We start from the raw sequence: 21,542 nt of genomic DNA on the forward strand, positions 1-21,542 counted from the left end.
CCCCTTTCTCTTCCTTAAATTCTTTTAAGATAAAATCCAGAGGGTATTGCTCCTTATGCCAACCACAACCAGCAAGGATGACCGTGACTTATACCCAGGGCTGCCATGGACAGTCGCACAGCTTGTGCACTGCCCAAAAGTGCCTGATAGGTGAGTTAGGTGGAAGCTGAAATGCAGCCAGTATTGTGTTTGTCATATTGTGCAGCTTAGCGCAGGGCTGCGGCAACCTGGAGGAGGTATCTGTCTGCTTCTGCAGCAAACCTGCCACAGGGCTATAACCCCCCAGAGATGGGGTTGCATGCAGATACCACTGCCTGATCACCAGGCTATGGGGTTGCATAGGGCTGTGTTCAATGATAGAAGAGCACCTTTTCCTTATCTGTCTACACAGAGTGGGTACCTTTTTCCAATTTGCATAAAAACTCCATATAAGCTAGTGGGAGTTCTGTTAATACCTAGAAAACATGGATTTACAAAACACACAAGACTGGTCTATGCTTCATGGGCTAAGGTCTTTAATGCACAGAACTGTGCTACTGGGTCAAGCACGCACTTGAAATTTAAAAATCCGTTTTAGGAACAGAGACAGCAAAAAGTGAGAAACCCCACTAAGCATTCAGGGTTGGGAGCTAGGCCCCAGCTCCCAGCTATGCTGTGGCACGCCACTTTCCCGGCAAGGCTGGGCCTCCAGTTCCTAACTACTCTCCCCTCCCTTCTTGGAGCAAGCACGTTTTCCTGGCATCTCTCAGGCCCCGCTGTTCTGCAGAGGAGGCTGCCCTGTCCCTCTGGGGAGCCCTGACCCCCAGGAGCACGGTGCTCCACTGGAAGACCCAGTGGCCATGGGGATGAGTAATGGCGGTTGCCTGGATACGCCGCCTTGTCAGGGCGTCACATGCTCTTGCAGGGGCTCACACAGAAGACACGCAGTCTAGGAGCCACCAGCCTCCTCCAGCCACCCCACCTCCCCCTCCTGCCTCCCTCATTTTTCCTCCTGAGGCCTCGATCTGAAAGCATTGTTCCTTTGGTGTCAACTGAGGATGTGCTCCACGATTTAACCACTTCCTTCTCTGCCTCGGCTTCCTGCCGTCTATCATGGCATCGGAATGGTTTCCGAGACACCCCCTGCCTCTCTGTCATGGTAAAGATCATGTCTTTTTCAGGTCCATAAAAAACAGAATGGGGCCTGTTGTGTCCTCGCAAATCACGATGCTGAACAGGCAGACGGTCTTGGACTATGCAGATGAGCCTGAAGCAGAGTCGAGGATGTGTTTCTGGGTCAAGGAGTCGGGGTGCAGATGGACAGATGTTCCTATTCCTGTCCAGGGGGCAGGTGGGCCCCAAGGCTGCCTCATGGTCACCTGCGCGTAGCACGAACGTCCAGCCTGCACACTTTTGCCTATGCCATCCCCTGACCTGGGATGCCTGCCTGACACACCTGCCTGCCTACTCAGATCCTGAGCACTGGGCAAGGCTACAGATCCTGTCTGTCTCGGGAAATCCCTGTTGACTCCCACTCTCCCAACACAACTTTTAATAGAGCCCTCTTCTCTTGCAAAACTCTCCCAGTTTAAACAAAAAATGATACGGCCACTCTAAGCTTAGTAAAATATTTACAGTAAACAGCTGGTCTTTAATAAATAGGTACTTACGGCCAGGCACAGTGGCTCATGCCTGTAATCCCAGCACTTTGGGAGGTGGAGGTGGGCGGATCACCTGAGGTCAGGAGTTTGAGACCAGCCAGACCAATATGGTGAAACCCCATCTCTACTAAAAATACAAAAATTAGCCAGGTGTGGTGGCTTGCAACTGTAGTCCTAGCTACTCAGGAGGCTGAGACAGGAGAACTGCTTGAATCCAGGAGGCGGAGGTTGCAGTGCGCCGAGACTGTGCCACTATACTCCAGCCTGGGCAACAGAGCGAGACTCTGTCTCAAAAGTAAATAAATTTAAAAAATAAAAAATAAATAGGTACTTACTGTTCTAAACTCTATGAATCAGCTCATTTAATCTTCACAATCAAGGGGTAGGTACTATTATAATCCCGTAATACCAGTGGGGACACACAAGTTCAGCAACTTGTCCAAGTTCAAGAGGAGGCAGGATTTGAACTCAGGAACATCAGTTCCAATGTCTATCACATCATTATTGCCTCTCCACAAGTCCTCAGGGCCCCTTCCCCTGAGCTTACCCACCCAAGCCCATGGAGGCCTCCCCATCCTTGGAAGCCTTTGCACCCAAGGATGGGCTTTGCATGTGGTGGTCTCTGAGCCACCTGCTTGAATTCCAGAAAAAGACCAGGTGCGTTGGCGGGGAGAGGGACCCATAGCTCCAGGACACAGCATGAGCTCAGGAATACCTCACGATCAATTGATTGCAGGGCCCAGCATGCTGGGCTCACTTTATATTTGTCCTTATTTATTTATTTTTTTTGAGAGGAAGTCTCCCTCTGTCACCCACGCTGGAATGCAGTGGCGCGATCTCGGCTCACTGCAACCTCTGCCTCCTGGGTTCAAGCAATTCTTCTGCCTCAGCCTCCTGAGTAGCTGGGATTACAGGCGCCCACCACCATGCCCAGCAGATTTTTGCATTTTTAGTAGAGACGGGGTTTCACACGTTGGTCAGGCTGGTCTTGAACTCCTCACCTCGTGATCCGCTCGCCTTGGCCTCCCAAAGTGCTGGGATTACCTCAGGTGGATCACCTGAGATTAGGAGTTCGAGACCAGCCTGGCCGACATGGTGAACACTGTCTGTACTAAAAATACAAAAATTAGCTGGGCATGGTGGCAGGCGCCTGTAATCCCAGCTGCTCAGGAGGCTGAGGCAGGAGAATCTCTTGAACCCGGGAGATGGAGATTGCAGTGAGCCGAGATTGCGCCATTGCACTCCAGCCTAGGTGACAGAGCAAGACTCCGTCTCAAAAAATACCCCCAAACCTCCCTCCCACTGCCCTCTTCCTGTAGCTCCTATCCCCAAATTATTCACTGTCTTCCCCGTTTACTCCTAACAGACTCTGAATAGCAGCAGAGGTGGCTATGTCTGGGCATCAGACCCCCTTCTAGGAGCAGCTCAGAAAGACTGCCTCTGCCTGGCAAAGCCCCCCATCTTCCAGGAGAGCAAGACCACACCCACACACTCAGCCCCCATAGCACACAGAGCCTGAGATGCGCTCGGTGGCCAGTAGTGACCAACACGAAACTGCCCTCTGCAGCCCAGGGGTGGGGACCTGAATTTCCAGAAGAGTGGGAAGAAGAACCTCTATCAGATTAAGAGAAACGAACAAAGAAGAAGACTGCCTCAGGGGCTTCCCGGGTCGGTCTGCAAGATCCCCAAAAAGGTAAAATGTGGGGCCTACTGTTGACCACCTTCTCATCTGAAGAAGGACACAACAGTCCCATCAACAAGACCACATGTCGACCCTCCTCCCCACCATCACATCCCTCAAGCTGCCGGATGCTTTTGACAATCCAGATGCTCCGTAGAACACAGCCAGCCGGACTCTGCTCTTCATCTCGTCCCAGTGGCTCTAACAGATCTCTTAAGAGTGTTGCTCCCAAACCACATCCACCGTCTTTGGCAGCTCGAAAAGGCTTGGCTGAAGTTGCTCACCCATCTGAGCCATGAAGACCTTGAAGAAAAGCTCTGATTCAGGCCCTGCCAGCAAGCGTGTGCCCAAGGAAAGAAAGAGGTCTTTAGCAAGAACCAGCCCCAGCTGGGAATGGGAGGACGTGAGGAAGGCCATGGGGAGAGAGCGTTCGCCTGGACCAGAAACTCTGCCCTCAATATATGGACCCCATAGCAGGGCTTGGTGGCACATGCCTGTAATCCCAGCTACTCGGGAGGCGGAGGCAGGAGAATCGCTTGAACCCGGGAGGTGGAGGTGCAGTGAGCCGAGATTGTGCCATTGCACTCCAGCCTGGGCAACAAGAGCGAAACTCCACCTCAAAAAAAAAAAAAAAAAAAAAAAAAGACGTGCACCCCACAGCAGGTGCAAGGCTTAAGAGACAACGGCCAACAGTCAGCCCTGCCCAGGCAAGCGAGTGAGAGGCTGGGAGCTCCCACCAGAAAACTGCTTGGCTTCGTGGGCAGACCTGGCCAGAGCCACCTGGTGGACCTCTCCCCTGGGCGCCACCCAGGGCCGTCCCAGCCCATTCTGCACCTGAAGGAAGTGAGTCTCCCGCAATCTGCAGTCACCCGAACTACAGGGAAGAAAAAAGGGGTGTGCCTTTCCTCTCTCTCCACTGATGCCACCCATTGCCGACCTCGGCAGGCACATGAATTCTCCAGCTGACTCAGAGGCAGCAGAGCGCGACACTCACCACAGAGGTGCATTCCACAGGTGGATCTGGTGGCCACATAATGGGGAGACACAGGTCAGTGCTCAGGACAGGGCTGACAGGCCACACGACCAGAAAGGCAGGGTCGGGGCACGTTGACCTTCCGGAATCTGGGATGGAACCATGGGTACATACCTGAGGGTGTGAGTGCTCCCTCAGCTCCTCACCCACTCCCTGAGCACCTACCCAGTGCCATCCTGAGGTCCTGGCCAGCAAATTGTCCCTACTACGTCCCTCTTTTCCCAGCCTTGCTTACTCACCCAGCTGCGGGGACAGGAGCAATCCTGTGGCTGAAGGACAGAGACAGACACTGTCAGGTCCTGACCCTCAGGGCCTCCAGCCCAAAGTGGGAAAGCACAGCCCCTCCCAGGGGAATCACCGCCCCGAGGACTCCATGGCCTTTTCAGTCCTATGCCTTCAGCAGAGCCCAGTTTTTTGTTTGTTTGTTTGTTTGTTTTTAATTTGAGATGGAGTCTCACACTGTCGCCCAGGCTGGAGTGTAGTGGCACGATCTTGGCTCACTGCAACCTCTGCCTCCCGGGTTCACGTGATCCTCCTGCCTCAGCCTCCCGAGTAGCTGGGATTACAGGCGCCCACCACCACACCTGGCTAATTTTTTTGTATTTTTAGTAGAGACAGGGTTTCACCACGTTGGCCAGACTGGTCTCGAACTCCTTGACCTTGTGATCTGCTCGCCTCGGCCTCCCAAAGTGCTGAGATTACAGGCGTGAGCCACCGCGCCCTGCCTAGAGCCCAGTTTTTGAGCGCCCTGCCGTGTGTTCTTCAGCCCAGTGCTGGGCACCCAGGGGGAGAGTCCATGTCCCAGGACGGCCAATGCCCATCTGGTTGGGCCTCGTCGCAGGTCAGCGAAGAAGCCAAACCAACCAAGAAGCCCCTCCCGGCCTCCTCTGGGGCTGGGCAGCGTGGGCTCATCTGGCTCACGCATTTCTGCTGGAACCCATGGGTTCACGCTAAGACCACTTTCTTCCCTCGGGCAATGTGCTCTGCCGGAAGGGCCTGAGTCTGAACCATGTTCTGGGTCGTCATGGTCCAGAGCCTGTGAGTGAGCAGTTCCTCCGGAATTCAGGGGCTGCCAAGGTCTGTGCTGCCGGGTGAGCACTCAGGCCTAAGTCCTGCGGTCCTTCTTGTGGCCGGGGCAAGAGTGACTGGCCTCCGCAGTAGGCGTGGCCTGATGACGTGCTGTTCTGAGTAGTCCCAGCTACTCAGGAGGCTGAGATGGGAGAATCATCTGAGTCCAGGAAGTTGAGGCTGCAGTGAGCCGAGATTATGCCACTGCACTCCAGCCTGGGTGATAGGAATGAGACCTTGTCTCAAATAAATGAAAGAATATAAAATAAAAAACTGTTAGCCACGTTCAAAACCAACAGCAACAGGCTTGCAGTGTGCGGCTGTGCAGTGTGCGGCTGTGCAGTGTGCGGCTGTGCAGTGTGCGGCTGTGCAGTGTGCGGGCTCACCGCGCAGGTCTGAGAGCTGAGTGTAGTTTCTTTGCTTTTTGTTTTTTTTTTTTTTGAGACGGAGTCTCGCTCAGTCGCCCAGGCTGGAGTGCAGTGGCATGATCTCGGTTCACTGCAAGCTCCACCTCCCGGGTTCACGCCTTTCTCCTGCCTCAGCCTCCCGAGTAGCTGGGACTATAGGCGCCCGCCACTACGCCCAGTTAATTTTTTTGTATTTTTAGTAGAGACGGGGTTTCACCATGTTAGCCAGGATGGTCTTGATCTCCTGACCTCATGATCCGCCCATCTCGGCCTCCCGAAGTACTGGGATTACAGGCGTGAGCCACTGTGCCCGGCCACTTTCTTTGCTTTAATTTCCACCTCCCAGTAGGTCAGGTCTCTGGGCCTCAATCTTTTCATGTGCAAAATGGGAAAAACAACTCACAGGGCTGCTGGGAGGAAATCTGTGGAATTTATATTCCATGCATGCCTGGACTATACAAATATTCCATAAATATATAAAAACTTTATTAATTATATATACCTTAAATCTAAAGATTATTTTTAAAAATATTATATTCATGGAGACATTGAATTTTAACCTTGGTCTTTTCTCAGCCATAGCACCAGGCCCTAAGCTGAAATTAGAACGTTCCTCTCTAAGCTGGTCTGAATTTTTAGCTGGGTGCCAAGAAAAATGCCTCTCCTTCTGCTCCAACATCAGGCTCCAGGCATGAAGGCCTGTCCAGCCTGCCTGGCTATCAGGAGCTTATGTCTCAGCCTCTAGCTGGGCCAGGTGGTCAGACCTATTTAAAAAGTTGGGCGGGAGCTCAAGCCACAGCACATCCAGCTTTGGACCTTGCTGGTCTCTGCCTGTTCCTGGAATGCGAGCCCAGGAGCCCTGGGTATTGGAGCTCTGCAGACTCTCTGCTCTTTCCCTCACCCAGGAGCTGGCTGGCACAGTCTGCCTGTCTTCGAGGACTCTGCCCATCTGGGGCCAGGTCCCCTCTGTGACCTGCTGAGGCCAGCACACAGGGAAAGAAGGCAAAGCCAGAGGCCACCCCACTGATGTGACTTACAGGGTTCTAAAATGCTCCTTGCCCTACAATGCTCTATCCGCAGGACTCCAAATCCACCTTACTTCCTTCTAAAAACAGCTTTATTGGTTTTAAATAAAATACAATAAACTGTACATATTTAACATGTGCCATTTGACATTCTCTGATATATGTACACACCTGCAAAACTATCACCACAATCAAGACGGTGAAAATACCCGTCACCCAGTCTCTGCCTACCCTCTGCAATAAGCCCACGTTCCTACAGGAGCTTTCTGTCCCTGTAGATTAGCATGCATTTTCTAGTCTCCTTAAATGGAATCATATCCTATATACATTTTTCCCCTGGACTCTGTCACTCAGTAGAATTGAGATCTCTCTATGTTGTTATATGTACCCAGTTTGTTGCTTTATTACTGAGTAGGATTCCATTGTACAATATTACCAGTTTGTTTATTTTTTTATCTGTTGATGAGCCTTTGGGCCGATTCCAGTTTTTGGCTATTAAAAATAAGCTGCTAAAACCACGTATGTACAAGTCTTTGTATGGATGTGTATTTCCTAGGTGAGTAAACACTCAGGAGTGGAACAGCTGGGTCTGATCTTACCCTACTTTAAAATCTTCATTTCCATATAGTACCTACAATCCCCTAAAACAGCATACATTTACTTTTTGCTATATTGTTTGTTTGCCTTTTCCCTTCCCTCCATGGCAGATGGTATTTTTGCAAAGCTGGACACAAATGCATGTCCCATGCCACATGCCTTTTATAGTGTGGGGTCTGGCTGGCCTGTCACCAACAGAATGTGGCAGAAGTGATGCTAAGTGACTCCTAGGACTAGGTCATAAGAAGCCTGGCAGCTTGCACTTGGTTTCCTGGAGCCCTCTCTGTGGGAGCCCTTAGCGTCCATGTACAAAGTCTGACTACTATGCTGAAGGGGCTGCAAATGGGCATGTGGTTGCCGGACCCAGCTAAGCCCAGCCATCCTGCCATGGCACCAGATATGTGAGTGAAGCCATCTTGGGTCGTCCAGAGGAATAGCATGGAAGTACCCCCTACTGACACCACAGAGAACGTAAGAATCGCCTAGCTGAGCCCTGCCAAATCCCTGATTCACAAGATCATGAGATGTAAGAAAAACGGTGGTTGCTTTATGCCACTAAGATTTACAGGCAGTGTGTTACACAGCAGTAGTAACCGGTGCACCCTTCTAGAATGTAATCTCCACAAGAAATGGATCTTTGTCAATTCTGCTGTGGGATATGATGAGGTTTCTCTTCAAATAATCTGATCAATCTTTTATTCTTTAATTCATTGTACCACCCCCCCCTTTTCTTCTCCTTTTTTCCTTCTTGCCTTTGTTAAATGCCCAGGCATGCCACAGTACCAAGCGTTATCAGTACCAGCTCACATTCCTTTCCTTATTTGGAAAGAGGACTAACTTTCTAGCTCATTACAGACACCCCTTCCCCTTCCTCTCCACTTTCTTTTACGTGCCCACCCTATCTAAAAAAAAATCAAATGTTCAGTCAACTGGGATTAGTTTAGATTGTATGACCCCGGCCAGTGGGGAAAGGGTACAGGGGCAGGACTTGCATCAGGAATAAAGGCTCTCGTGCCCCTTTGTTCAGGTGTGCTCTCATGGCAACTGGCCAAGGAGGTACCCCTCTGCACAGAAGTACAATTGCTTTGCTAAGAATCCTTTGTTTGAGTGTTCAGTTTCCTTAGGATTTTGAGCGTTATTCCTAACATGCTCACAGATAAACCCCAAGTGCCCAGAATAATGTCTGGCAAACAGTAGGACTTCAACAAGTATCTGTTGAATGAATGAGTGGGATTCTAGTAATATTTTAGTAACATTAAAACGATGTCTACTGATGGAAAACTAGCACCGGTGCAGCATTGATGGATCTGTGTCAGACACAGAGCTTCAAATCCAAATGCTGAGACTCGCATGCTGTACGATCTTGGAGCCTCAGTTTCCCCAACTGTAAAGGCAGGGTGACCCCATCTATGTCATGGGGTTGTTCTGGGGATAATGTGAAGAGAAGGCGTATGGCATGCTCAGGATAGGGCCGGCTCTCGGAGGTGCTCGATACGTTTTGCTAAATCTGAGTGAAACTGCAGTCCCTGTTCCCCACACCCCCTCTCCTGTGTTGCATTCAATACCCCAAAGCCCTGCTACCTCCTTTGCTGACTGACCACGAGCAGGGGCTGCTCTACAAAAAGAGCTCACGGCCAGGCACAGTGGCTCCCGCCTGTAATCCCAGCACTTTGGGAGGCCACAGTGGGCGAATCACTTGAGGTCAGGAGTTCGAGACCAGTCTGGCCAACATGGTGAAACCCCGTCTCTACTAAAAATACAAAAATTAGCCGGGCGTGGTGGCAGGTGCCTGTAATCCCAGCTACTCAGGAGGCTGAGGTAGGAGAATCGCTGGAACTCGGGAGGCAGGGTTGCAGTGAGCTGAGATTGTGCCATTGTACTCTAGCCTAGGCGACAAGAGTGAGACTCCAACTCAAAAAAAAAAAAAAAAAAGTTCCCAGTCTGAGGTCAGCAGCGCATTCCCCTGGGAGCCAAGCAGGGGTGAGGTGAATCAGGGTCAAGGCCTGTGTCAGACTTGACCCTGTGTCCACAGCCGCCTTGGACCTGTGCTCAACTGAGCCAAGCTCAGGCACCGCAGAGCAAGAGTGCCCTGCACTGCCTCTGAGGCCAACTCTGAAGATGACCCTCCCCTGCTCACACCAAAGGTCTTCTCCTGGGATGGAGGCCAGCGTGGCTTTCATTTTCTTGCCACACTTTCAAGGTCATGTCCTGACCCTGTCATGGCCAGGTAGGCATAAAGACCTGCACAGTGATGGAGGCCATGCTCTAAGCAAAATTTAATGGGGTCTTCGGCAAGGTCTTCTGAAGAGCCTGGCTTGACGCACACCGAGTCCTGTCCTCATTCTGCAGAATCCATCTCTGACCTTTCCTGGGAAGGGGCCAGGGAGGGGTGGATTAATTAAAAGCTGAGGATCAGCGTGTGCAGCCTCTGCCCCTACCGTCAAGACAGCCTCTGCCGCAGCCGAGACCACTGGCATTTCCGGGGGCTGGAGCATGCTCAATGCGCTGCAGAGGAAGGAGGACGAGACCGGGAGGAGGTGGGAAGAAAAACTTCTGTCTGGTGTGGCCAAGAGAGCAACCTGGCAGCCTTTCTTCCCGGGGAACATTTTCAGAGCGAAGACGGGGAATGCATTAAAACTCCTGGTGCCGAATGGTGTGAACCCGGGAGGCGGAGCTTGCAGTGAGCAGAGATCGCGCCACTGCATTCCAGCCTGGGCAACAGAGCGAGAGTCCGTCTCAAAAAAAAAAACAAAAACAAAAACAAAAAAACAACTCCTGGTGCCTCCAGGGAAAGGGGCCTCTGAAAGACACCCACTTCCAGATCCTCTCCTCTTTCTCCTCTCTTCCCTATTTCACTCTTTTCCTCTTTTCTGCTGTGATCACCCCTGAGAACCTCAGAATCAAAGAAGTACCTGCCAAATATCTATGAAGAAAATCAGTTTGGAAAACAGACTCATTAGGGATCAAGCTTTGGCTCCAAAACCTACTAGCTAGAAGGCCGTAGAAGATTTTCTTTTTCTTTTCTTTTTTTGTTTGAGACAGAGTCTCGCTCTGTCGCCCAGGCTGGCGTGCCGCGGCGCAATCTCAGCCCACCGCAACCTCTGCCTCCCGGATTCAAGCAATTCTCCTGCCTCAGCCTCCTGAGTAGCTGGGATTACAGGCACGCGCCACCGTGCCTGGCTAATTTTTGTATTTTTAGTAAGGACAGGGTTTCACCATGTTGGTCAGGCTGGTCTCAAACTCCTGACCTCGTGATTCGCCCGCCTTGGCCTCTCAAAGTGATGGGATTACAGGCATGAGCCACTGCATCCGGCCAGAAGAATTTCTTAACCTCTCTCATCCCCATTTTATAGATGGGGAAACTGAGGCTAACACTACCCATCGAACATGGGTTGTTGGGAGGACTGATGACTCACGCAGGCAAAGGAATGAAGAGAGTGCCTGGCAAATTCCAAGTGCTAAATACATGCTAGCCGAAATGATTATCACTCCAAAGTGATGCAGTGTGTGTTCACACCTCAGTCTTCCCAACTACAAAATGGGCTTAATCTCCCCTCCCCAGAACACAGAAGAGTTGAGCTCTGGTAAATGTTTCCAAAACAAGTATCAGATGGGCGTGGGTGAGTGCTAGAGGGTGTCTGTGCATTTGCAAACAGACCAGCCTTTCCGTTGTTCTCAGGATAAATGGAAGACTTCCATAATTAGAACCTTAAGACATCACGGAATCTACTAAGAAGCTGATCCAAGTGTTGAAGCAGACGCCGGAAAGGGCACATGTTAGGGAGGCTGTGTGGGGGACAGGGACGCCTGGGGGAAGGCGCCGTCCTGGCTGCCTGTCCAACTCACAGAGGGTCAAGGACTCAGTGCTAAAAACCCCAGATGAGGAGGAGAACATCAGTTCCTCGGGTGCAAAAAAAATTACTGCCTAAAAAGCAAAGGGGACAAAGTTTGTTGCAATGTGTAGACTGTCAGTCACCAGAACCCCAGACTTCAGGGCAGGTTCTGGAAACAATTCTATTTAAAAGGATCTCTGTGTTGGACTGTGAGTCACGGGGTTGCCAAGGAGCCTGGCCTTGCAGAGCCCCGCCCACGTGATACAGGGCTTGGTCAGGTGACTTGCTTTGGCCAATGAGATATCAGCAAGCACGACACAAGAGATGGTTTTAAGGCTCTTGTGCAAGGTAATTGAAGGATCTTAACGGTGAAACTGGGTATACAGCAACGCTCCGTACTATCTTAGCAACTTTTCTGTAAACCTCAAACTACTCTCAAATTAAATGATGATGATTATTAATTATTTTTAAAAAGTGCTTGTGGGCCAGGCACCATGGCTCATGCCTATAATCCCAGCACTTTGGGAGGCCGAGGCAGGTGAATCACTTGAAGTCAGGAGTTCAAGACCAGCCTGGCCAACACGGTGAAACCCCATCTCTACTAAAAATGCAAAAATCAGCTGGGCGTGGTGGCGGGCGCCTGTAATCCCAGCTACTCAGGAGGCTGAGGCAGGAGAATCGCTTGAACCCAGGAGGTAGAGGTTGCAGTGAGCCAAGATCATGCCACTGCACTCCAGCCTGGGCGACAGAGTAAGACTCTGTTCCCCCACGAAAAATAATATAAAATAAAATAAAAAGTACTTGTGCATTAGGGCATGGGTTCTTTTTAGGAATCCAGCTGCCCTCTGAAGCAGCCAGGGTGAGGGTGCTGAAAGCAGGTCCAGTGGCAACTATAACAGAACAACAACAGAGCCTGGGCAATTCTTCCACCTGACCACCAATTATTATCAACTGGATCAAAATGTGGAGTCTAAGAAGCCTTTAAGGGGGATCTGTTAACAATATTTAAAAGCAGCCGGTAGTATGTAAGGAAGACATTCTGTCTGTAGAGTTAAACTTTGTGGAAGCTTCCACTGAGTTCCGAGATTTACCAGCAAAGTCTTCTACGTCAGGGCTGTGGGACCGAGGGGCTGGCTCAGGGTGGGCCCCCTGCAGCAGCCCCGAGAGCCACCAGGCTAAAGAAACAGCAGTAGCTTCAAGCGTATGAATTTACTAAAGAGGAACATACACATTCAACCCCAGGTGATAAACTGCATAGAAGATGAACACGTCTTTGATGGAGGGAATGAGACTAAGAATGGAGTGCGGATGTGGGAAGGGACACAGGAAACATCAAGTAGCTTTTCAAACCCACACAGTGCTGTGGTGACAAGGATGTGTGTCTAAGAAAGCAAGTGGGCATGGCCGCCCCAGCACAGATGACACATCGTTCTATTCAACAGCCTCTCAGGCCACCTACTACCCCACTGTCTGCAGGCCTGGTGACATGTGCAAAGGCAGCCAGGGCATGGCTGCACCTGCTGGGAGCTTTAGTCTTCCAGCCCCACCGACCCCGCTGGGCTTAAGACAGTCTCTGCAGCCTAGAACTCCTTGAAGCACGAATGCCTATGGGATAGACTCTCATCTACAGGCCTGGTTGGCCACTTGGAAAAATAGGATTCAAGTAAGGTACACTGAGTGTGTCGTAGGTTTCAGGCATGTCCCTAGACTCTGAGCAGGGCCTGGAATGCTCTGAACCACAGGCATCGGCACAAGCTCTGGGGTAGGGAAGTTTTCAGGGAACATTTGGTGAATGAGCAAATGAAATAATAAAGTTGTGTTTCTTCCAGGAGCTCAGTGTAAGGCAGGTGACTCACTCTGTGGCAGGGAAAAGGCTCCCACAGGCCTTAGTCCTTCCAGTAAGGAGAGGAAACTCCGGATCCTTTCTTCTGCTCCATGCTCAGTCAGTGCTAGCTAACTCCACCCGCCCTGTGCTGGCTGCTGTGCCCTGCAGGCGTTTCTAAAGGAAACAGATGACCCTCACGTGTCCTAAGCCCTGAGAGAGGGCAGTGTTTAGGGCGCCAAGTCCAGGGAAAGAGAGGGCCTGGTTCGTTTCCTATTCTTGTTGTAACAAAGTGACACAATGCAGTGGCTTCACACGGGGTCCCCAAGCCCCAGGCCATGGACTGATACTGGTCCCTGGCCTCTTAGGAAGCAGGCTGCACAACAGGAGGTGAGGGGCGAGCGAGCGAAGTTTCATCTGTATTTACAGCTGCTCCCCATCACTCACATTACCGCCTGAGCTCCACCTCCTGTCTGATCAGTAGCGATGGCATTAGACTCTCATAGGAGGACGAGCCCTCTTGTGCACTGCGCATGTGAGGGATCCAGGTTGCATGCTCCTTATTAGAATCTAATGCCTGATGATCTGTCACTGTCTCCCATCACCCCTAGATGGGACCATCTAGTTGCAGGAAAACAAGCTCAGGTCTCCCACTGATTCTACATTAGGGTGAATTGTATAATTATTTCATTATATATTACAATGTAATAATAATAGAAATTAAGTGCACAAGAAATGTAGTGCATGTAATGCACTGGAATCATCCCAAAACCATCCCCCAACCCCGGACCCCTGGTCCATGGAAAAATTGTCTTCCATGAAACCGGTCCCTGGTGCCTAAAAGGTTGGGGACTGCTGGCCTAACATAATACAAATTAATTTAATACAAATGAATGTTCTTATAGTAGTTCTGGAGGTCACAGGTCTAAAATGGGTGTTACCGGGCTAAAACCCTGGTGTTGGCAGGACTGCCTTTCTTCTGGAGGCTCTGGAGAAAGCCTGTTTCCTTGTCTTTCCCAGCTTCTAGAGGTCGCCTGCACTCCTTGGCTTGCAGCCCCTTCCTGTGTCTTCAAAGCCAGCAACAATGTGTCAAGGCCCCACATTGAATCCCTCTGGCCTCTGCTCCTCCGGTCACATCTCCTCTGACTCTCTCTTCTGCCTCCCCTTCTACTTTCAAGGGCCCTTGTGATCCACTGGGCCCACCGGAGACTCATCCCAGGGACATCTGATTGGCAAGCTTCGTTCCCCTTTGCCGTGTGACCTAACTCATTCACAAGTCCCAGGAATTAGGCTGGGGACATCTTTGGGAGAGGGGGACATCATTATTCTGCCAAAAACAGGCCCTGAGCCCATCGGGCAGGGAAGCTGGTCCAGAAAGCTGCCTAGAGGATGCGGAGACTGAACCTGAAGCAGGCGGAAGAGTGACCATCTGGAGGCTGGGGGAGAGTAAAGTACAAATGCAGAGACCTTGAGGGGACAGAAGGGAGGTGATACCATAGGCACATCCAGGAGCCACACGGATGTAACCACACCACCATGTGCCAGAAGGACAGTGACCAGGCTGCAAAGGGAGGGAGAGGGAGGGAAACAAAAATGGGGACATCCTAAAACACCACACTTCACATCGTGACTCCTGCTGAAAAGCTCCAAGGTCCCTGAGCTTCTGGTGTGACCCTCGAGTTCACCGTGACCATCGCCCACCATCTGCCTGCATCAAAGCCTCAACATCAGGTGTCCCTTCCCACCTCCATGTGCAGACTAGTCTTCTAGCCTTTGTTCAAGCCATTTTCCGCCAGTAATACATATGCGGGGGCCGGGTGCAGTGGCTCATGCCTGTAATCCCAGCACTTTGGGAGGCTGAGTCGGGTGATCACCTGAGGTCAGGGGTTCGAGACCAGCCTGGCCAACATGGTGAAACCCAGTCTCTATTAAAAATACGAAATTAGCTGGGTGTGGTGGCACACGCCTGTAGTCCCAGCTACTCGCGGGGCTGAGACAGGAGAATCGTTTGAACCCAGGAGACGGAGGTTGCAGTGAGCTGAGATGGCGCCACTGTACTCCAGTCTGGGTGAGACAGAGCAAGACTCTATCTCAAAAGAAAAAAAAACGTGGGTAAAATACCCATTTCAAAGTGCAAATTAGACCAGTGGATTTTAACGTAGCAGAGTACAAAGGATTAGGTTTCAGATGCGCACTGCAACGAACCTTCAAGAAACTACCACTGAGTTTCAGCATGGTATCAAAGAACACCCACAATTATCTAACAAGGCAATTAATATAATCCTTCCTTCTCCAACTATTAATACAAAACTGCGTACGCCAGATTTTCAACCAAAACAACAATCACACTAGACAGACGGAGCAGAGATGAGAATTCAGCACTCTGCTATGAAGCCAGACACCAGTGAGTTTTACAAAAATGTTTAAAAAACAACGCTGCTCTTCTCACTCGAATCTGTTTGGGAAAATACAGCTACTTCTCATTAAAACATAACTATATTGGTGGGGCAAGGTGTCTCACGCCTGTAATCCCAGCACTTTGGGAGGCCGAGGCGGGCAGATTGCTTAAGGTCAAGAGTTCCAGACCAGCCTGGGCAACACGGTGAAATCCTGTCTCTGCTAAAAATACAAAAATTAGCTGGGCATGGTGGCGCGTGCCTGTAATCCCAGCTACATGGGAGGGCTGAGGCACGAGAATCACTTGAACCCAGGAGGCGGAGGTTGCAGTAAGCCGAGGTCACGCCCCTGCATTCAAGCCTGGGTGACACAGTGAAACTATCTCAAAAAAAAAAAAAAAAAAGAAAAGGAAAGAAAAAGATAACTCTGTACTTATGTTGACATATAATGAATTTATGATGATGATTTTAAAATAAATTACTAAAGATTTACATATTTTTTCTAGTTTTAATTTTGAAAACATTAATACTAATAGATCTAAACCATATGAGCAAAAGCCCTTTGGGGTCTTCAGTTTTGTAAAGATATAAAGTGGTCCTCAGGCCAAAGAGCTTAAGAAATGCTGTCTTATGAAAATAAACAGATTTACATACACAGATCTTTATGACAGTGTTATATAATGGCAAACAAACAAACAAAAGACAGAGAAAAAAAGTGGAAACAACTTAAGTGTCTAATAATAGGGAAACGGCTAAATAAATTATGGTATCTCCATTTGGCAGAACATTATGTAGTCATTAAAAATTATGTTTTCAAAGAGTGTTTATTGTTGTGGGAACACGCTCAAAACACCTGACATGCTGTTAAGAGATTTAAAAAGGAATGAAGCAAATTTTCACTATCATTGTTTCTGTGCTGCCTTGATTCGCGGAGAAATCATGAAATTGAGGAGGCCTAAGGAAATCAACAGATACCCCAAAGGGGTCCCCCAGGCTACACGCTTACCACATGTGCTGGGCAGGGCTCATGCAGTTTATACATAAGATGATACCATTGATGAGCTGGGCTTGGTGGCTCATGCTTGTAATCTCAGCACTTTGGAAAGCCGACCCGGGCAGACTGCTTGAGCCCAGGAGTTCGAGACCAGCCTGAGCAACATGGCAAGCCTCCGTCTCTACAAAAAAATACAAAAATTAGCCGGGCATGGTGGTGTGTGCCTGTAGTTCCAGCTTCTCTGGAGGCTCATTTGAGCCCGGGAGGCAGAGGTTGCAGTGAGCTGAGATTGCACCAGTGTACTCCAAGCCTGGATGACAGAGTGAGACTCTGTCTCAAAAAAAAAAAAAAGAAAAAAAAAATATATGTCTTAAACAATCATTCAGGCTTCTGCCTTTAAGCTCGTGATGAGACCAAAATTCAAAACCAAATATTCCCATACTCATTTCCAAAGAAACAAAGGAATCTTCTAAGCCCCCGTTTTTCCCAAACAAGATTCTTTTCATTGCTTTTGTGTTGTAACCGCAGACTGATGTTTTGGGTGCCTGCTTGAGTTCCTATTCCTCTCACATGCTAGAAATTTCGGGTCTCATTCAAACACAAAGACGGTGGGGCAGTTAGTTGGAGAGAGAATCTGCCAGGGGGCAAGTCTTTGGGGGCTCTGCTTTTTCCCACATTAGGGACACTGGATGTTAACAAGTGTCGCCCAACATCTGCTGCTTGCTCGGCTTGTGCGTTTATTCCCCCTCTCCTCATTATGGGCATATAAATCCCTTTCCATGCCCTGGACTCCTTCTGCCCGCATCTGTCTGCAATTTACTCACCATGTGCTGTGGCTGGTGAAGCATCTTATTTATGACTTTGTAGAATTCCAGGCAGGATGCTCGTGGTGGCTGAAGGTGCCAACTCACTGCCTTTCAGGAATGCCGCTACCTTGAGCTTGGATGGGCTCAAGGGGTGGTCTCAGGTCTGGGCCACCCCTCATGAGAATCAGACAAGCAACATCTCCAAGCAGATCTCAGTATTGGCACTAATGGTACTACACACCAGGCCGTGCACTTTACACCTCAATCTTCACAACAATCCTATGAAGTAGCTACTGTTTATTAGTCCCAATTATAAGAAAAACAGGCATTGTTACTATTACCCTCAGCAAAGGAATCATGGGGCAGGGAGGTTAAAGAATGTATCCAAGCTCTAGAACCAGAAATACCATTTGACCCAGGAATCCCATTACTGGGCATATACCCAAAGGATTATAAATCATTCTACTATAGAGACACATGTACACGTATGTTTACTGCAGCACTATTTACAATAGCAAAGACTTGGAACCAACCCAAATGCCCATCAATGACAGACTGGATAAAGAAAATGTGGTACATATACAACATGGAATACTATGCAACCATAAAAAAGAATTAGTTCATGTCCTTTGCAGGGACATGGGTTAAGCTAGAAACCATCATTCTCAGCAAACTAACACAGGAACAGAAAACCAAACACCACACGTTCTCACTCATAAGTGGGAGTCAAACAATGAGAACATGTAGACGCAGGGAGGGGAACATCACACACTGGGGCCTGTTGGGCAGTAGGGGGCAAGGGGAGGGACAGCATTAGGACAAATACCTAATTAAAACCTAGATGACGAGTTGACAGGTGCAGCAAACCACCATGGCACACATATACCTATGCAACAAACCTGCACGTTCTGCACATGTAACCCAGAACTTAGAGGAAAATAAAAAAGTCAACAACAACAACAACAACAAAATGCATCCAAGCTCACATAGCCAATAAATGGTAGAGGTGGGATTCAAGCCCCCAGATCTGACTTGAGTCTGTTGTCACCGCCACTGAAGTAAGAATGGCTTCTGTCTCTGGCATCTGGGCCAACTTCCTTCCCTGCGACCATACCCAGAGGGAAGATGAGGTGTGTCTGTGCAGTGGGAAAAAGTCTCTGCTTCTGCTAATTAGCTCTGCCACCCTGGTCAAGTTATTTACTTTCCCTGAACCTCATTCAGGTGTCTCCACCTGAGAAATGGGGTTTCTAGCTCCTGGCAGGATTGAGGTGAATGGTAAGTCACGTACTTAGAACAGTGTTGGCACCCAGTAGGTGCTCAATAAAGCTTCCTTTTCAAGAATACTGACAAGTCCTTGTTGCTTATATTAATACTCCTACAAAGGGGCAGATCTCTGCGTCCCTGGGCAAGGCCAAAGATCTTTGGTGGTGGATAAGAAATCTTACAGCACCGAGTTAGTAAAGATTGCCTGTACAGCTCTGTGCCTTGTGGGCTAAAGGGAGGAGGATGCACATTACGACAACAGCAGGAACTAACTATCACCTTTCCAGACATTACCTCGTTTCATTCTCACAACCTCCTGCAAAGCCACTGTTAATGTCCAATCACTCAGATCAGGAATGGAGAGGCTAGGTTGTACATCCTAGATTGTAGGTTTAAAGAGGCTAGGTTGTAGCCTCCAAGGAGCTGGGGATGGTGGTGTAAGTGAGCCTCTGCTTAACTCCCGCCGCCGCCATCCCTGTAGGCCCAGGAACCACTAAGGGAGGTTTTTCTCCTCCTTGCAGATCCAGAAGAGCACACAGGGGTGAGAATCCTGTACCTGGTCAAACACGTGGAGGTTGGCGTCTCTGTCCCTGGGACACAGAGTGGGAAAGGTGATTGAACAGCATCTGGCTGCTTCCTGAGCCAGTCCCTACTCTCCACTACATGATAAAGCTTGGCAAGACCAAACGACAACAGCTTGCACAGCCTGAGCCCAGCAGCACTTGCTTGTGGGAGATTCCCGAGACTTGGGTCTCCATCCTGAGAAGGAGAATGGATATTACAGGATCCTGGGAAGCTGGGCGTGGAGGATGGCTCACAAGATCTGCCTAGACTGCCGGGTGGCTGCATAGAGGAAAAGTGCGCCTACTTGGCAAAATGACTTCCCAGGCATGCCATGTCAGCTGGGCCACAATGCACCCCAATGTCTATTACAGCTTCAAAAGACCACCCAAAACGCTGCCGCCGTGACCCCACCAGAAACAAGACCCCAGAAGAAGAGGGTCATCTACCTGCCTTGGAGAGCAACATGTACTGCTGAAAAGAATGCTTGTCAAGAGTGCTGTGACACTCTGGATACGGGCTCACCCTCAACTGAGGACTTCCCAGGCTTTCTGGGGGATGGTCAGCTGGGCTCTGGACAGATAGCCTTCTTGGCCTGCTGCCCACATCACACCTCTTGTCAGGGAATTGGCTCTGACTGAGCCGATTAACTGTCCAGCAAAATCCATTCTCCCTTTTACCCTGTTAGAGTCCTAGCTGGGACAAGGCCACCTAGCTAGAAACTACATTTCCCAGAACCCTCTGCATCTAGGAATGGTCACATGACCAAGCTCTCACAAAGGCAAATCTCTGGCCCTCGATTCTGGCTCTTTCCCTGGGGTCTCTCACAGACTGAGGGAAACATATACACCCAACCGGCCTCAAATGCTCACTTTGGGGGTGGGGGGGGTGGTTAAGGAAGAAACAGATTCTTTAAGCCTCTGTGTTTTGGGGTCTCTTTGTTACAGCAGCATGGTATTAACCTAATTAATAAACCTGCTTTAGCTTCAGAAACAACATTTTTAAAGAGGATTCATTGTTCTAGTGAATGGTAAGTGGAAAGAAGGTTGCAAAGCTTTATTGTCTTTTCTAGAAGAAGCAAAGACACTGAGGGGGCTTAAGAGAATCAATGCAGACCCCAAAGGCTGTGTTTTCCCCAGATGTTTCATGCCTGAGTTCTCCAAGCACTGTGGAGTCCACTGACAGGTTACATGATGGCTTCCAACCTTTCTCAAATAACCCGCTGAGACCCTTCTTCCAGCCCCATAGAATGTGGGCAGTGCCTCCCGGGAGAGAGGGATGTGGGTCCCTACGGGGAAACCAGGCTGAGCATGTGGACACCGGTTTCCTCATCTCCTAAAGCAATTTCTGGCTGAAGACACACCAGCCACATGGTAGTCACGGGTCTGTGGTCCTTGTCTTCAAGAGACCCCCTGGACACTACACCATGTCATCTTCCAACTCCTTCCTCTGGGCCCAGGAGAGCCCATCATGGTGAGCAAGAGGGACGCATGGGACACAGACATGTCCTCCAGCAGAGAAATCAGCGTAGCCACACTATGCCCTGAGTGGAGGCACCGAAGGACCCCAAGGGTGCTGGGTAAGAGAGACTCGGCTGCTGGGTCAGCGTCCTGGTCCAGCCAAGATGCCCATCCACCATTCACACCCCAGAGGGAGACACCTCACATCCAGCCATATGGACAATGTGTGATGGTCACACTGGAGGAAGGAATGGCATCTGCACCCAGCCCACAAGATGCAGAATTCCACTCGAAGAAGGGACAGGGCAGCCACAGCTGGAGGTGGGTGCTGGGAGACCCCTGTGTCCATCTGCGTCACTTCCCCTGCATGGGGAGGACTCCAGATCCCTGGGGCCTGAGCTCCCAGCGAAGGAACTGCTGCTGACTCGTCACTCACCCTGCAAGGCTTCTTTGGCTCTGGCTAGCTCCTGCTCCTTCTGGGCCAGCTGGACCCTGAGCTCGGTGGCCGAGAGGACCTCAGAGGACTTGCCGCCCTGCGACTCCTCCAGGTCCTTCGCCAACATCTCCTTCATCTGCCGGAGAAGGTGAACTTCCTCCTGGAGCCGCGACACTTCTTCCCGCAGGAGCACTAGGGGAGAAGGGCACAGGGTTAGAGGACAGGAACGTCTCTGCCGCTCACTCGCATTTTCTGGGGATGGTTTGAGGTGGCTTTAGCTTTTTTGTTTGCTCTGCATTCAGGGCCTTTCCTACATGTGTGAAGGGAGGCCACTGCCTTATTCCAAAGAGCCTCAGCACCAATTCTAGGCCCCACCCACAGTCTGCAGAGCTCACCTAGTGAGACCCCTCCACCACGACTCCCGAGGACTCCACTGCCGCTGTCCTGCACTCAGAGTGTCCGCTCTGGTGGCCGACGGTCTTAGGAGTTAGCATCATAACCATGAGCCAACAGCATGCTG

The 21,542-nt window shown here is 50.1% G+C and overlaps 1 protein-coding gene across 8 annotated transcripts in view; it reads right to left on the bottom strand.

Annotated features, from left to right (window-relative positions):
* Window positions 1–21,542, bottom strand: part of KAZN (kazrin, periplakin interacting protein) — a 1,230,044-nt gene that overhangs the window by 135,838 nt on the left and 1,072,664 nt on the right. For all 8 annotated transcript variants that reach the window (XM_513047.8, XM_016936358.4, XM_063785892.1 and 5 more), the window contains one exon: window positions 21,023–21,214. In XM_513047.8, the coding sequence (XP_513047.3) occupies window positions 21,023–21,214 (192 nt within the window). The remainder of the gene's footprint in view (window positions 1–21,022; window positions 21,215–21,542) is intronic.

Source organism: Pan troglodytes, chromosome 1 (assembly GCF_028858775.2).
Source record: "Pan troglodytes isolate AG18354 chromosome 1, NHGRI_mPanTro3-v2.0_pri, whole genome shotgun sequence".
Lineage (NCBI taxonomy): Eukaryota > Metazoa > Chordata > Mammalia > Primates > Hominidae > Pan > Pan troglodytes.